We start from the raw sequence: 15,688 nt of genomic DNA on the forward strand, positions 1-15,688 counted from the left end.
CAGACCTGGTTAGAGTCAATTTCCCACACAACGATCCTCTTGTCATCGAATTGCACATCGGCGAAAGTGAGGTAACAAGAATTATGGTCGACATGGGAGCTCTGTCAACGTCATCTTCAGAGACGTCCTCGACAAAATGGAAGTCAACAAGAGCGAAATTAAACCATCGATCAGGCCATTGACGAGATTCGACGGAAACTACATGATGTCGTCCGGCTCAATCAAATTACCAATCTACGTATCGGGCATGTCCTTGTGGCATAGTTTGTTTTCGTCGAAAACCAGCAGTCTACAACATCATCCTAGGGTCCCCGTGGATTCACGACATGCAGGCCGTCCCGTCAACTTACCATCAGTGTGTTAAATTTCCCCTGTCCGGCCAAATATATACGATTAAGGGTAATCAGGCAGACGCGAGGAGTTGTTTCGTTATCGAGTGCAAACTACAAAAAGCCGCCGACTTATAGCAATAAAAGAAAGAGCTGGACGAGTTACCAACTCCCAGCCCTGAGGAAATTCCGAGTCACCATCTGATCGACGAAATCAATATCGAGGAGAACGACCCATAGCGGTGCGTCGGAATTGGCGCGGACCTTGACTCGGCGATAAGACAATGCTAGCACTTTTGCCTGGTCTTTCGACGATGTGGTTGGAATTAGCATGGACGTCACGAGCCACGAGCTTAATGTCGACCCAACCTACAAACCGGTCAAGCAAAAGCGGCGTAAACTCGACCCCGAACGAACCAAGGCAGTAAATGACGAGGTCAAGAAGCTGCTCGCGGCCGGATCTATCATGGAAATCAAATATCCCGAATGGTTAGCAAATCCGGTGGTGGTGAAAAAGAAGAAAGGGAAAAACAGGGTCTGCATCGATTTCACCGACCTCAATAAAGCCTGCCCCAAGGATAGTTACCCGTTGCCGCATATTGAGAGGCTCGTCGAAGCCACGGCAGGGAATGCACTACTCTCCTTCATGAATGCCTTTTCAGGGTATAACCAAATCTTGATACACGCTGATGACCGCGAGAAGACTGCCTTTATCACCGATTAGGGCACGTTCTGCTACAAGGTCATGCCATTCGGTCTAAAAAATGCTGGGGCCACCTACCAACGCCTCGTCAACAAGATGTTTGCCGACCAACTGGGGATAACCATGAAGGTGTATATCGATGATATGTTAGTCAAGTCTGAAAATGCAAACAATCATGTTGAGCATCTGCAGAGATGTTTTCAGACCCTGAACAAGTACAACATGAAGCTCAACCTGGCAAAATGTTCGTTCGGCGTGACGTCCGGCGAATTCCTAGGATACATCGTCACTAAATGGGGAATAGAGGCAAACCCGAAGCAAATCAAACCCATACTCGATATGCCCTCGCCAAGGAACAAGCGTGAAGTCCAGCGTCTGACCGGTAGAATAACAGCCCTTAACCGATTCATCTCGCGATCAACCGACAAAAGCCTGCCGTTTTATCAGTTGATGCGATCCACGAACAAGGAATACGAGTGGACGACCGAGTGCAAGCAAGCGTTCGTCGAGTTAAAAACTTATATGACTACTCCACCCATACTCTCAAAGCCCGAGGAAGGAGAGAAGCTCTACCTGTATATCGTAGTTTTCGTATCGGCAGTCAGCGGGGTACTTGTCAGAGATGACCGAGGCGAACAAAAGCCTATTTTCTACATCAGTAAGACTATGGATGGGGCCCAGTTACGCTATCCAAACTTGGAAAAAAGAGCCTACGCCGTGGTCATCTCGGCTTGTAAACTTAGGCCCTATTTCCAGTCGCATACAATTGCAATCCTGACGAATCAACCTTTAAGGCAGATTCTCCACAGTCCCGGACAATCCGGTCGTATGGCAAAATGGGCAGTTGAGTTAAGCGAGTACGACATCAAGTACCTCGGTCGGACATGCATGAAGTCTCAGGTGTTGGCAGACTTTATTGTCGAACTGTCACAGCATTTCACCGCCTCTACCCCGACCAAAGAGAACTGGTATCTATACGTTGATGGAGCATCATCACAGCATGGGTCGGGGAAGTCCTCGAGCAGTCGTTCTGCCTCAACTTCACTGCAACAAACAATGAATCAGAATACGAAGCGTTACTCGCCGGGATGCAACTCACAGCAGGGATCGGCGTAAAGCGACTTCACACCTACTGCGACTCCCAGCTCGTCGCCAACCAGTACAACGGTGAGTACGGCACCAAATGTGGCCGCATGGACGCCTATTTGAAGATAGTTAAGAAGCTCGCACAAGAATTTGATCATTTTGTAATCGACAAAATACCTCAAAGCGTTAATGCTCCAGCAGACGCCCTGGCAGTCCTAGCATCAACCTCGGACCCGGATTTACGCAGAGTAATCCCAGTCGAGAGCATCTCCACAAGTAGCATCGACGCTGTGGCTCTCATCAATGTAATATCCGCCGATCCAGAACCTGCCGAACTCGATGAAGAAATGCAACCCAGTGAGGCCGAGCCGATTGACTGGCGACATGAAATACTTCAATACATCAATGAAGGAACAGCCCCTGCGGACAAGTGGCAGGCCCGACGTCTGAAGAAGAAAGCGGCACAATATGCCATAATTTACGGACGCCTCTACCGATGAAGTGCGGCCGGCATTTTACTGCACTGCGTGTCGGCAGATGAGGCTCATCGGGTAATGCACTCAAAATCAAAAAGCATGGAATATACTGGCAAAGTATTGTCAGCGGTTGCGAGCAATTCGCCATTAAATGTGAAAAAATGTCAGCGGCACGCATCCGATATACACGCCCCAGCGGAATTACTCTCCACCAAGACGGCGTCGTACCCGTTCATGCGATGGGCGATGAACATTGTCGGACCACTACCTGCCTTGCGTGGCAAGAAATTCCTCCTCATATTGACGGACTATTTCACCAAATGGGTCGAGGCAGAGTCTTAAAAGAAAATCCAAGCAGGCGAGGTCTAGAATTTTGTTTGGAAAAACATAATATGCCGACACGGGTTACCGTATGAAATCGTTACCGATAATGGATCGCAGTTCATATCCAAAAAAATCGATGACTCATGTGCAAGTTGGCGTATCCGTCTTAGTAAGTCAACCCCGAGGTACCCCCAAGGTAACGGCCAAGCAGAAGCAACTAACAAGACAATTATAAATGGCCTAAAGAAACGACTCGAAGAAAAGAAAGGACTTTGTGCCGATGAGCTAGATGGTGTGTTGTGGTCTCACCGAACCACCCCGCGAAGAGCGTCAGGACAAACCCCATTTTCACTAGCACGGCTTGGAAGCAATGGCACCAGCCGAAGTCAGCGTCGGTAGTTTACGCCAAACCATGCTATTTAAAAACCAAGAGTTAAACAACGAAATGCTTTACGATAGCTTAGATGAGGTCGAGGAATTGCGAGACCGCGCTTTACTCCGAATCCAGAATTACCAAGAAGCAGCAGCTCGTCACTACAACCAAAAAGTAAACCTGTGATCCTTCAAAGAGGGGGTCTCGTCCTCCGCAAAGTATTTGAGAATACCGCCAAACTCAACGCAGGGAAGCTCGGCGCAAAGTAGGAAGGTCCGTACCAAGTTTCTAATGTCGTCCGCCCAGGAGTCTACGAATTAATCGCCATGTCCGGAGAGACAATTCCGCGATCTTGGAATGCTGAAATAGTCCGCAAATAGTCCAAAATCGCAAAACCGGCAAATAGTCCGAAATCGACGAGCAAAGTAAGCCGCCGACCGCACGCAATCTCCTCGATCCAAGGCTAGGTATAAGCCGGGCTTCAATACGCGAATTCAACGCTTCCCGCTCCCGAAACTTAACAGCAACTCCCTGCAAAAGTAGACCACGAGCAAAAAACATATGGTTCCGAACAGAGTCATTCGGCTCGACAGAATAAGTTGAGAGACCTCTCACTGTCGAGAGTAACCAAACAAAAAATAACCAAAACATAGCATATCATATTCTAAAATAAAATCCGCCGACCAGGCGCAATGTTAAAAAAAAACACACATTATGCCCAATAACAAGCCAAGGGTCCCGAAAAGAGTCAGCAACCCTACACACAGGTGCAAAAACTTGTTCAAGTTATAAAAAAAAAAGTTGAAACAGATAACATGCAGGGCGTCTTCAGCGACCTCCATGACCCCCACGGTTAAGAGCACGAACTCGGTCACGAAGCCAAAAAGGCATCATACGGAACCTCCCAAACCCGAACCGCTCCCAATCTTCCGGCCTAGCCTCCAGCTTCCTCATTCCCATCTCGAGATCCATTATCTGCTCGACCAGGAGCCCATGCTGACGACGATATGCACGATGCTGAATCTCAATCTACCAAACAAAAAGAAAACAGAACACTCAAGAATTCGAGAATGGTAATTTTCAAGCAGGACAAAAGGCGAACGACGAACTTACCCTCCCGAACCAGCTAACCGCCTGAAGCCTTTCCTCGGGAGTCAAGGACTGACGGAACTCCGGCGGAATTCAGCAACGCCCGGCACAAAATCCCGCAGCAAAGGACGAAAAGGAGGCGACACAGCCGCAGCCGGTGGTTTCTTCCAAAGGAAGAACAACTCATTCGTATGAGCCTCGACGAAGCGACCTGGCCCATCACTAGGTTGAACCGGATCAATACGAACTGGCGACGGCGAGCGATCGGTTCGGGAACGACCAAAAACAATCCGGACACGACTTGTCGACGGTCCCATCCGTGGGGAAGAAAGACGGCCACGGATCACCGGAACCCACTCTCCGGAATCATCAGAGTCACTCATGATCAAACAAGAAAGGAAGCAAGAGAATGTAGAGCAAGACAGAGTTATTAGCTGAAAAGAAGAGGCTGTGTAGTTTACCACCCCCACCCCCACCTCCCTTTATATAAAAAGGACGAAAGGAAAGCGAAGAGACGTCGCATTAATCAAGCGCCCGTCCACTTACCAGCATTCAATGCGCCTCCCTCTTCCGCCAATCAGAATCCTGCTGTAAAAATCGCGCCACATGCAACACCCACGCGCGGTAATGATGAGAAATTCCTCAGAAAAGTAATTCACCGTCCAAGTCAAGCATTTAATACGACAAAACTAAAGAGTCCAAAGGTTGAGAGTCCCAGTCTCCACAACGCGCACAGGTCGTCCAAAAAAAGGGGGGGCTATAGCAAATTCCAACTTTGCTTTAAATCGCCCCTAGCTCGTCGGGGCTATAGCAAATTCCAACTTTGCTATAACTCACCCCCGGCTCGTCAAAAAAAAAAAAGGGGCTATAGCAAATTCCAACTCTGCTTTAATTTGCCCCCGACTCGTCAAAAAAAAAGGGGGGCCATAGCAACCACTCAGCACAAGATCCTCGATCTGCTTCGCAACACCGTTAGCCTGTGCCTTCATCATCATCGAATTAAAAGTGCGCCTTGCATCCCAGATATGCTGACGAATTTGATTTGACCGTTCGCGGTAGCCTTCTTTCATTTCATGACAAACCTCCTCGGCCCTCTTGTCGACTGCCACTTTAAGCTGATGATCATAATCTTCCGCAGCACGACAAGTAGAGGCCTCCAGACGAGTAACGTCAGCGCAAGAACACTCTAGTGACCCCTACAATTGGCGGTTCTCCTCCTTCAAACGGTCAACTTCCCGCCAAGCATTAGTTGACTCAGCCCAAAACTTGCCAATCTGACTCTGAGATTCCTTCAGTCCGGCCTCAGCCTGGGCGATGTCCCGGTCGGCAGATTTCAACTTACGTTCGTAATGGCATACCATCGAGTATACCGAACTCGCTGACTGCCACACAGTACAAGACAGGGGAAGAAAGTAAAAAGAAACTTGGAGTTCCTTCCGAGCCCACTCGTCAAACACCTCAGTCTCCCTCAAATCTTCCTCGAACTGATCGCCCGGCACTTCGCGGATAAGACCACCACACTCCTTCTTGTCAGACAAAAAAGGGGTTTCCTTCACATAACGGAAGAGGACAGAATGGGAAGATTGGACACCCTTCTCCTTCAGATCCGATGAAGAAGTCCTCGGTTTTTTGAATACAGCCAGACTGTCAGAACCAGATGGAATCTCCTTACGTTTGCCAGAATTCCCTGCTGAGTCAGACAGGTTCTTCGAAGAAGAGCGATCTTTCTCGTCCGTGATATCGATCGAGACAATATCCCTATCTCGCCTTCCAGCGTCGCCACCCTTCCCCTTTTCTCAGGAGGATTTTCCATCGGAAACTCGACTGCCCGAGGCACCCGCGGTACGGGAGCTCTAAGCAGACGACTAGTCAACCAAACTCTTCTTTAAGGCCAGTTGCAATTCTTTTTCTTCCACGGGATCTTTCTTCTTCGGCATGGGCTTACCGAAATACTTGCGATTGCCCATTTTAACCATGTTCTCGCGACTCACACGCCCTGGGAATGCATGCCGAGGCCGTTAAACAAAGGAGCTGCAGGATATAATGAGCCGACCGGGTAAATAGAGGGAGTACCGAGATAATACCTTTTGACGGTTTCTGCCCCTAGTCTGGTCTAGCTCAGGAACGTTCCTCCAATCGAGAACTGTCTGCGTCCTTAACAAATCACGAACTTCAAAGAAATCGGGAGTCGGCGGCTCGGCTAATTTCGCAACCGATTCTGAAAAACAGCAAAGGCAAACTAATCAATGACAAGTAACTAAAACAAGAAAAGAAGGCAAAATCCACCCGAGAAACTACCAGGAGACAAATTCCACTCAGTCTTAAAGCCTAAAGGCACATCCTCAACCAAGGCATCATCAATGTTAGCATAAAAGTATCTATTCAGACAAGCGTGGGTTTTCGTAGGCGAATGATCAATCAACTTATATCCAGGAATCGCGCTGGCATACCAGATACCATTAAACCCTTGTTGTCTGGTAAAGCGCATCATATCCTCGACGAAACAAGCCGTCAGCTTGACCCCACACTGGTCGGCGAGATGTTTGAGACCGACCATATTTCGGATCGTGTGGACGGTAAGCTGAGTCACTGCTATCTGACGGCGCGAGCAATAATCCATCAAAAAAGCTGGAATCGGGAAACGGAGACCTCCTTTAGTGAAATAGGGCTCGTACAAGCTAATGTATCCATCCGGGCATTTAAACGCCCGTTCATCGGATGTTGGGCATATCATAGACACATGCCGAGGCGGCTTACAGAAGTCCCTCATGGCAATTAGCGATTCGGCATCGCAAAGCGTGGGACCAGAGTCAAAAGGAGCGTTGGGATAGTCAATCCCTTCACCAACTTCGACCTCATCAAGGAACGAAGCAATATCGGCCGAGTTTACAGATCTCGCTTCACCACGAGAACAAGGAGAGTCTAAGGGGCCCGCTTGATCCGGGGTAGGTCTAACCATCCCCGGACCGGTGGGCGCGTCGGAAGACGAAGAAAACTCCGGACTAACCCTAAAATCAGGAGAGCAATCCCGAGCTCGTCCCCTTTTAGGCCGACCAGCGAGCCTGCACGATTTTATCGACGCTTTGGAATCAAACAACCCGAAAGCCGGAATTGACGGGCTAGCCTCGGAGGAACTAGGAGACGAACGCTCCCTCAAATACTCGTCGCCCGAGTTCGACATTAAAAGATCTAGGCCGGCAATTACAACAACAACCCAACCAGGGAATACTAATATGACAGGCTAAAGCTACAAGAAAAATTATTTACCAAAGAGATAAAAGGTTACCTCGAATTTTGCGGCTGAAGAAGAAGTAAGGAAAACGCTCCGAAGTCCCTCCTTTTATAGGAAAGAGAAAGAGAAACCCTCGACGCGACGATTGGGCGTGAAGCAGCACGATTTCCAAGACGCGACGCTTCAGTCTCTTTCCCTCCGAAAGGACGCAAAGCCCTAGTAAGACATTTCGTAAATGGGCCAGGCCGAAAACTCTCAAACAAAAGCTCATTGACTCGAACTGGAATCGATCACAATGAACTAGAGGGGTGACAATTGTTGCATATGGGTTTCACCCTGCCTTAACAGGCCTCCAACTTGGCTTTTGGAGGTATTGACTGCCCAGGTCGTTCTTACCAAGCCGACTCAACTTCTAGAAGGCCCAATAAAGACGGACAGCCCATTGAATGACAGCCTGCAAAGGAGCGGTCACCGACTTTGCTTTGGAACTGTACCACATTGATCCCGAGGCATAGGGATGAAACATCCCATCAACTATAAATACCGAGGGAGCGATGTGGAGAAAGGCATGAAGTAAGAAGAGTCAGGAGTCTGGAGTTCATCCGATTCTAGCTTTAAGTGTTATTAGTCAAATTACGAGTACACAACTCTGTAACTGCCCGATCGGCTTTTAAGCAGACAACTTGTAATTCGACGATCTTCGACAATCTTAAATAAAGTCCTTTGTTTCGCCTCTCTTACTTATAATATTTTAGCTAGTGCTATTACTCGTTCAACACCATCCTAAGACTACTCCAGCTCAAGCACGCTTAATTCTGGAGTTCTCTAAGGACCCTTGACCGAAAAGATAAGTGCACTTCGGTGACATAGGTGGCCAAATCAATTCTTTTAAACCTCTATGCAAGTCTCTGAAACCGGGGTGTCACAATTCACCCCTTCTAACAGATCGTAACGTCCTCGTTGCGTACCAAGACTGTCACCCCCGACAGTGTGAGCCCACTCGACTCCGCACTTGTCTGGGTTCGGCTCTAATACCACTTGTAACGCCCCGACTGCCACCTCTTTGTGGGTCCCATGTCCACTCCCAGTCAATGGGCCCACTTTCTTTAATGGGTCTCACGTCCTCTCACTAGGTCTGTGAGCCCATCCATATCTGACGGTTCGGTTTGCTACGTCTGGGAGGCTTTAAAGACTTGTTACTGTCCCTACAAATCACCACATGATTTTTCCTTGTGTTTTGTCCTCACTCGCACGTATCATAATCTGGTGAGTTACTAACTTTTAAAACCAAGCTTTATATAATAAAATATTCATATCCTGTTATATTGGTACCTATAATAAAAGGGAAAAAAGCTTAAAAATACCTCATTTATTTTTTATTTGGAAGTTTAATACCTCATATTATTTTATTGGAATAAAAATATTTCATTTTATTATTGTTGGACAAAAAATACTTAATCTTTGTGTTATTAGTAAATTCATACCTCTGACTTAACATCCATTAACGGGTGTGACGGAATTATTAGACGGTGTTAAAAGTTTTAGTTAAAATCTTAGTAGATATATGTTATATATTTAGTAATAATATGTGTTATGTTAGTGTGGTCTCGTGGTAATAGTTGAGTTTAACCTCACACCATGTGCGGCTTCGATCCACATCAAAACCAACCATTACCACCGGACCACGCTAACATTACTCGTATTATTACTAAATATATAATAGATATCTAGTAAAAATTTAATTAAAACTTTAACACCGTTTAATAATTCCATCACACCCGATGTTAAGTCAGAGGTATGAATCTACTAATAATACAAAGATTAAGTATTTTTTGTCCAACAATAATTAAATATTTTATTTTTATTCTAATAAAATAATATGAGGTATTAAACTTCCAAATAAAAGATAAATGAGATATTTTTAAGTTTTTTTTCTTATAATAAAACAAACAAAATTTTACTGATATTTTTTTTTGTCAACTGGTATTATATCGATGGAAACGGATGTAAATATCCTAATTACAAGCCATGTAGCAAACTTTTTACCGGCCTTAAACCCCTTACAAACCCAGAGATTCTTCGTGCTACTCCTAATTCTCACTCCAAACATTAGTGCAGACTTATAAAAAAGAATGGCTAAACTTATTCAAGCCACTAAAAACTGAAATTCAACCAAAGGACAATCTCTTCTCGTGGGCAAGCAGGTGATGTAACCAAAATTGTACTGATATAGTTTTATTTAATATTTGGAATGAAATTTCTCTAAATTCTACCTCTACCAATACTGTTTTCTAATCACTGTTTTCAATTAAAAATAAATATGAAATCTCTTAAAATTCTATTAAAAACTCTTTTTCAAAAAACATTTGTTATTGTTTGAATAAACAGTAGATTTCATATAATTTTAACAAACTGTTTTGAATGACACAATATACAAATATCATTTTCAGTAACCTGGAATTTGGAAAGATTTTTAGAACTCATTAACTGAATAATAACCTATATTTTTTTTTTTAACAAAAGAAACCTAAACTTCATAATCCAATTCCAATAACCATAAATATATATTTATTTATCACTAAAAAAAAAAGAATCTCTCTTTTTTCAGAGCTCTGTCTAGAATTGTCTGTCTTCGTCGGATCTCCGCGTCATCCACATTCCGTTGTCGCCGGCGTCATCTTCTTCTCTGCAGATCGATTCGGGTTCGTTAATGTTTTTTCATCCCTCTTTCTCCTAACCATCTTTAACCTGTAGTCTCCATATATCTGATTTCCCTTAATTTCATGTTGTTTTACCCATCCGCTTTGGCTCCGGCGATGTTCTCTCATGATCGCTTCAATTTCGATGTTAATTTTAACGATTTAGCACAAATGTAGATTGATAGATATCATTGTGGTGGTGTATTATTAGGTTGTTTTTTAGAGATTAATTTCGTGTATTGTTGTTGAAGATCTTCGCTTTGATTTTACATTGGGACCTTTTTGTTTCCTGGGAACGATGAGTCTTGTGTTTGAAAGATATGAGAGGCAATACTGTGAGCTTTCTGCAAATCTCTCTAAGAAGTGTACTTCAGCCAATGCCCTTGATGATGGAGGTATATTCAATTTTATCTTATTGTAGTTATATGTAGCTTGTGAATGCGACTAATAGAATAATAGAGAAGCTTCTTTAAGATCTCCAACTATGATGTTTGCTTTTGTTTTAGACGTCCCTGCTGTTCACCAACTTTGTTATTAGTATGAATAGATCATAACCTGCCAGAATTTGTTCCCTTTTTCATAATATGAATTGAGTGTGGACTTTACTAATTTGCAGAACAAAAGAAGCAGAAGCTATCTGATATAAAATCTGGGGTTGAGGAAGCAGAAGCATTGGTATGTGATCTGCATAGCTCTAATGGGATATGAAAGTTTTACCATAGTCCCGTAATGTGATTGATGGTTGCTTTGTTATTTTTCAGGTTAAGAAAATGGACCTTGAGGCAAGAAGCCTTCCACCCAATGTTAAATCCAGCCTCCTTGTCAAATTAAGGGAATACAAATCCGATCTTAACAATTTCAAGACTGAAGTGAAGAGAATCACATCTGGGAACTTAAACGCTACTGCTCGAGATGAGTTACTAGAAGCTGGTAGGGCTGACACATTGACGGTACGTAGAGATTTGTTCAATACATCAAATCTTGATCGTGTTCTTTAAAACAAATTTTGATTTCTCTGACTGATTAACAAATGGGTTAGGCTTCAGCTGATCAAAGATCAAGATTGATGATGTCAACAGAGCGTTTAGGCCGATCCACAGACAGAGTCAAAGACAGTAGGAGAACAATGTTGGAGACTGAAGAGATTGGTGTTTCAATCCTTCAGGATTTGCACGGCCAGAGACAGTCTCTCCTACGAGCCCATGAAACGCTTCATGCAGTTGATGATAACGTGGGAAAGAGCAAGAAAATATTGACAGCGATGACGAGGAGGATGAATAGGAACAAATGGACTATCGGTGCGATTATCACAGTCCTTGTCCTCGCCATTATCTTCATCTTATACTTCAAACTCACCAGGTGAAGCCTCTCTCTTCACCAGCCTGGCCAAAATCTATGTTACTGAACAACTTGTGTTGTGCTCTCTTTGTGTCTCTTCTCCTTCTCTTGAGTGTTTCTCTCTCTCTCTCTCTCTCGATTTTGTGGATGGTGATTCCGAGAATCTAATATTGAAATTAGAACTCGAGTCTACTTCTGACTTCTGTGTTATTTGATTGAACATGATGTAATTGACTGGTGACAAAGCTCTTGTGAATCATTTGCTTTATATTCTTCACCAAACCCATCCAAATTTGTAAAAGCAAACCAATAGGAAGATTGTTAGTAACATTTGAAATTCCCCACTGGGTAAGTTGTTTAACATAAGTAGTGAAAAGCTGTTAGTAGTGTGGTAAAAAAAAACAGAAAATGCTAAAATTGGGGGCATTCCGAGAATTGAACTCGGGACCTCTCGCACCCTAAGCGAGAATCATACCACTAGACCAAATGCCCATATTGCCATGTTCCTAACTTTAAAGCGTAATTACTCTACTTGCCTGTACAAAACGCATTTGTTTGACAAGAAGAAATCATGAAGAGTAGTGTAATAAAATGACATTCTATGGAAGATCTAAGTTTTTTAGTGCAACTTATTCACTTTAACAAAATATAATCCCAAGTTTTGATACTTGGTACACAGTAGGTTCTACATGATCCTTCGTTATTCTACGCCTCGCCGAGTTAACAACATTTTTTTTTCAGTACTCTATGCCGAATAAGGTAATTTCACTCCCATTCTCAGGCATAACCAAGGCCGGTCCTGATCTGGATCCACAAAACTATGATGCACAAAGTGTCCAGCTTCGTCATCCATCAGTTCTCTTGACCACGGAACACGTCCAGACGAACAGCTACCCGGGCCAAAACACCTGAGGTTTTTACATCAAAAAGAGTATCATCACAAACTGTTTATTTATGGTAAACTTGTTACAGTCAAGAAATGTCAGGTAATGTACCTGTACTCATAAAAGCAAGCACTTCTCTCATTCTCTGCATTTCCCCAGTTATGCCAACCTACATTTCTCACACAGGCATCCATGTAAGTGTATGCAAAGATCACTCTCCCAAATGGTCCCCATGGCCTTCCGAGATACACATACCCGTTCTGACCATTTCCAGTGATCACACATCTGCGAACAAAAAGTTTGTAGAAGCTGAGTTTCCTTAAATGAATGTAGAAGCTGTACGAGATGGTAAGTAAAATCACTGTGAAGCCAGACCTTAAAAATACATAACCAGTAGATTCCTGAGATGTTTTCCGGCTTTGTGCTGTTATGAAACCCTGCGATTTGCAGTTGATATGGCAGTGTTCCAAAAGTGCAGTGCTGTTTCCAAATATGAAATCCACGCTTCCCTCGACGTAGCAGTCTTTCAAATACTGTTTCCCATGATGTAAATACAACGTATCCTGCATTTTCACAGTTTGCATTCAGCTATAAGCCACATCTAAACTACACAAGTACATAGATTCCAGTATTTGCAACACAATCCACAATACACTTACACAACTCAATAGAGTAACACTAACAATTTGATGTAATCTATATAATAAAAACACAGCTGAACATACCTGCCAGCCTAGAAATCGACAGTTATAAAAGGCGCATCGGTCTGCAGTGACTCGTATAGCCACAGCTTGTCCTGATCCCTATATTCATAAACCATTACTAGTATAAAATTTCACACAAACAACATTTCATAAGAAATGATTAAAGCCTAATTAAAGTGTAACGGCATAAGAAAGTAAACATTTTTCAAAGCCTAATCAGTTGTAACATTAAACCTTACTCAACTGTTGATTCTACACTGAACAGTACTGAAAATGTAAAAAGGAAGAGACTTTATTTTGAATACCTCAGGAGCAGAGTTCTCAAAAGTAATGTTCTCAGCAATAAAGTCTTCACCTTCAACAATAACACTCCCACACCCAAACGTACCAGTCCCAATGACTCTAGACGCCTGCCCAAAAAACAACACAATCAAACCAAATCAGAGCCGTATCAAAACACCAAGATATGTACAGATATAGCAACGAGTACCTGGTGATGTTCAATCTTCGTAGCCGTATTGTTCCAAGTCAAAACCGTGATCTCCGGTGAGATTCCGGCGAAGGTAATGAAGTTTTTCCTCTTGGGCACGTAAACCGGTTGCCGATAAATCCCGGGTGAGAGACGAATCACAGTCCTACAAGTGTTACCTAAAGGCACCGAGTCGATTGCGTCTTGAACAGAGCAGTAATCCCCAGAACCATCTTGCGCAACCCTCACCATTCGAGTCGTAGCCATTACTGATAAAAACCCCTTAGTAACTGAGAATTCGAAACAGTGGGTGATATAGAGTTGCGTCGATTTGAAGCAGAATATTTAGATTGGAGATTCTTAAAACAGGGGTTATGTTTAATATGTTGTCGGTATGAATGACGGTGTTGTTCGATCACACCAATCTGTACTGTTCTGTCTTTTTTCTAGCGATCACTTTTCTTTATTTGTAATACGTCCCTTTACTTTTGCTTATTTGTAAATTCACCTCACAGTTCGTGGAATTAGTTTTAAGAGTGATTTAGGTAGATGACCATGGTATTTCGTAAAACAGAGAAAATAACTTTGTGGCAGAAAAACTTGGTAAATAACGTTTTAGGGAAGGCTGAAAAGTCCAAACAATCTTCGATGATTAGGCGGGAGTAAAGGTGCCCCACCTGTAGATTATTCTATGTAGGGAACAACATTGGTAGGAGGTAATCTCCTACCAATGATGAGACTGATATAAATTGAAATAACTTGTTACAAAAAACATGCATAGGTTGTAATCGGTTAGTAGTTAAACTGAGTATAAGGGGGTGACGCCTACGAAAACAACTTACATAGATTGAGCCTAACTCATGCTTTTACGAAATAATTGTTCGAGTTATTATGCAATGGATTGATATCTCCCTACACATGTAATACTAGTACGCATGCATTCGTGAAACTCCATTCCTGCAAAAAAAACATATGTATGTCTTAGAACAATCACATGTACCCTACGTTTTCCACATGTGGATTTCCATTGTCCCGGAACCATCTTCTGTGGTACAGGGTTCTTCGAGATTTCGAAAACGGTAACGGGCCAGAACTAGTCGTTACGCATGGTAGTGTTAATCAACTAAGCCCATGGGCTAAAGAAGATGAATACCAAGGAAGATCAATTACAAACAAGTCTGTTACCGTGAATAAGGATATCATATAAAAAACATGTCATTTTATAAGTACACACGAATCATGACATCGCCACTTGAGTTGCCCCAAAAATCGTCCACTGGACGGTCGACATGACACATTTAGGAGAGAGAATACCTATCGGTGATACGTATCCAAGGCATTTAATGCAAATGCAGAGACACTACGAACTACGATGGTAGCATTAGTAGGTAAAGATTTTGGAGAATCCGTAAATAGTATAATAACATGGGTTTCGCGCATACATCAGATAATAAAATATGTATCGGGGCGACACGTGTGTCGAATCCAGCTACTAATCCACTGGCGAAAACCCTTATCGCTAAGAAAAACATTTAAATGCGCGTATACTGTAAGTCTATCTAAAAAAATCTCATGGTGCATAAAGGTAAAACATTGACACTTTGACGTGACATCCGCTTTGCAGTGTAAACCTTCCTATCGCATCCCGGGTTATGGGGGGGATCATGAGGATTCGAAAATCAAAAACATGTGGACAATAGCCCCACATACACTATTCAGCAAAATATCTGAGTAAATATTGTAGCCCTAAAGTGGTTCTGACTCGTTGACATATATATCTGATACCGTAGCTAGCATTTACAAATGAACACACTTATCAAAAAAAAAACCAAAGGTTGCCAAAAGAAAATCAAGGTTGAAGTAAAAGTTGCAGAGGTAGGTAAATAGACAGTGCGTATAAGACAACTAAAATCTTTGTTTTGTTTTTTTTGTACAACCACATCTACTTTGCTATATTTAATGATATATATCCTTCGCGTAGG

The 15,688-nt window shown here is 43.3% G+C and overlaps 3 protein-coding genes and 1 non-coding gene across 7 annotated transcripts; 1 reads left to right on the forward strand and 3 right to left on the reverse strand.

The window, feature by feature from the left end:
* Positions 1 to 5,576: 5,576 nt before the first annotated feature.
* Positions 5,577 to 7,561, reverse strand: LOC147945704 (uncharacterized). The gene is made up of 3 exons (XM_087509330.1): positions 6,679 to 7,561; positions 6,465 to 6,598; positions 5,577 to 6,170 (listed from the first exon to the last, which is right to left on the reverse strand). Exons 1-3 carry the CDS (start codon positions 7,559 to 7,561, stop codon positions 5,577 to 5,579), a joined length of 1,611 nt encoding a protein of 536 aa, XP_087365456.1.
* Positions 7,562 to 10,155: 2,594 nt separating this feature from the next.
* Positions 10,156 to 11,935, forward strand: LOC104780155 (vesicle transport v-SNARE 13). 4 transcript variants are annotated; one of them, XM_010504633.3, is made up of 5 exons: positions 10,156 to 10,314; positions 10,563 to 10,706; positions 10,928 to 10,986; positions 11,073 to 11,261; positions 11,351 to 11,935. In XM_010504633.3, the coding sequence occupies exons 2-5, from the start codon at positions 10,610 to 10,612 to the stop codon at positions 11,672 to 11,674; spliced, it is 669 nt and encodes a 222-aa protein (XP_010502935.2). In that variant the 5' UTR covers positions 10,156 to 10,314; positions 10,563 to 10,609; the 3' UTR covers positions 11,675 to 11,935. The 4 variants fall into 4 exon arrangements, with proteins under 4 accessions (XP_010502935.2, XP_087366269.1, XP_087366271.1 ...); XM_087510143.1 differs by having other exon boundaries at positions 10,165 to 10,314; positions 10,478 to 10,706; XM_087510145.1 differs by having other exon boundaries at positions 10,177 to 10,314; positions 10,478 to 10,706; positions 11,073 to 11,241.
* Positions 11,936 to 12,069: 134 nt separating this feature from the next.
* Positions 12,070 to 12,141, reverse strand: TRNAP-AGG (transfer RNA proline (anticodon AGG)). Its single transcript has one exon. It is a non-coding gene; the product is annotated as a tRNA-Pro (tRNA).
* LOC104780154 (pectinesterase 31) lies at positions 12,142 to 14,143 on the reverse strand. Its single transcript, XM_087510146.1, has 6 exons — positions 13,728 to 14,143; positions 13,543 to 13,647; positions 13,259 to 13,336; positions 12,909 to 13,096; positions 12,645 to 12,818; positions 12,142 to 12,557 (listed from the first exon to the last, which is right to left on the reverse strand). Exons 1-6 carry the CDS (start codon positions 13,971 to 13,973, stop codon positions 12,395 to 12,397), a joined length of 954 nt encoding a protein of 317 aa, XP_087366272.1. The 5' UTR covers positions 13,974 to 14,143; the 3' UTR covers positions 12,142 to 12,394.
* Positions 14,144 to 15,688: the final 1,545 nt, after the last annotated feature.

The sequence above is a fragment of the Camelina sativa genome, chromosome 4 (genome assembly GCF_030686135.1).
Source record: "Camelina sativa cultivar CO46 ecotype springtype chromosome 4, ASM3068613v1".
NCBI classification, from domain to species: Eukaryota; Viridiplantae; Streptophyta; class Magnoliopsida; order Brassicales; family Brassicaceae; genus Camelina; species Camelina sativa.

What these genes read in the sequence shown, in the direction of transcription:
- LOC147945704 (XM_087509330.1), bottom strand. Translation starts at nt 7,561, where the DNA reads ATGTCGAACTCGGGCGACGAGTATTTGAGGGAGCGTTCGTCTCCTAGT. An exon ending in TGAGTGGAATTTGTCTCCTG is followed by an intron (nt 6,599 to 6,678) that starts GTAGTTTCTCGG and finishes GCTGTTTTTCAG; the next exon opens with AATCGGTTGCGAAATTAGCC. An exon ending in GGGGCAGAAACCGTCAAAAG is followed by an intron (nt 6,171 to 6,464) that starts GTATTATCTCGG and finishes TCCTGAGAAAAG; the next exon opens with GGGAAGGGTGGCGACGCTGG.
- LOC104780155 (XM_010504633.3), top strand. Translation starts at nt 10,610, where the DNA reads ATGAGTCTTGTGTTTGAAAGATATGAGAGGCAATACTGTGAGCTTTCT. An exon ending in TTGAGGAAGCAGAAGCATTG is followed by an intron (nt 10,987 to 11,072) that starts GTATGTGATCTG and finishes GTTATTTTTCAG; the next exon opens with GTTAAGAAAATGGACCTTGA. An exon ending in GTAGGGCTGACACATTGACG is followed by an intron (nt 11,262 to 11,350) that starts GTACGTAGAGAT and finishes CAAATGGGTTAG; the next exon opens with GCTTCAGCTGATCAAAGATC.
- LOC104780154 (XM_087510146.1), bottom strand. Translation starts at nt 13,973, where the DNA reads ATGGCTACGACTCGAATGGTGAGGGTTGCGCAAGATGGTTCTGGGGAT. An exon ending in GTCGATTTCTAGGCTGGCAG is followed by an intron (nt 13,097 to 13,258) that starts GTATGTTCAGCT and finishes GTGAAAATGCAG; the next exon opens with GATACGTTGTATTTACATCA. An exon ending in ACTGGTTATGTATTTTTAAG is followed by an intron (nt 12,819 to 12,908) that starts GTCTGGCTTCAC and finishes TTTTGTTCGCAG; the next exon opens with ATGTGTGATCACTGGAAATG.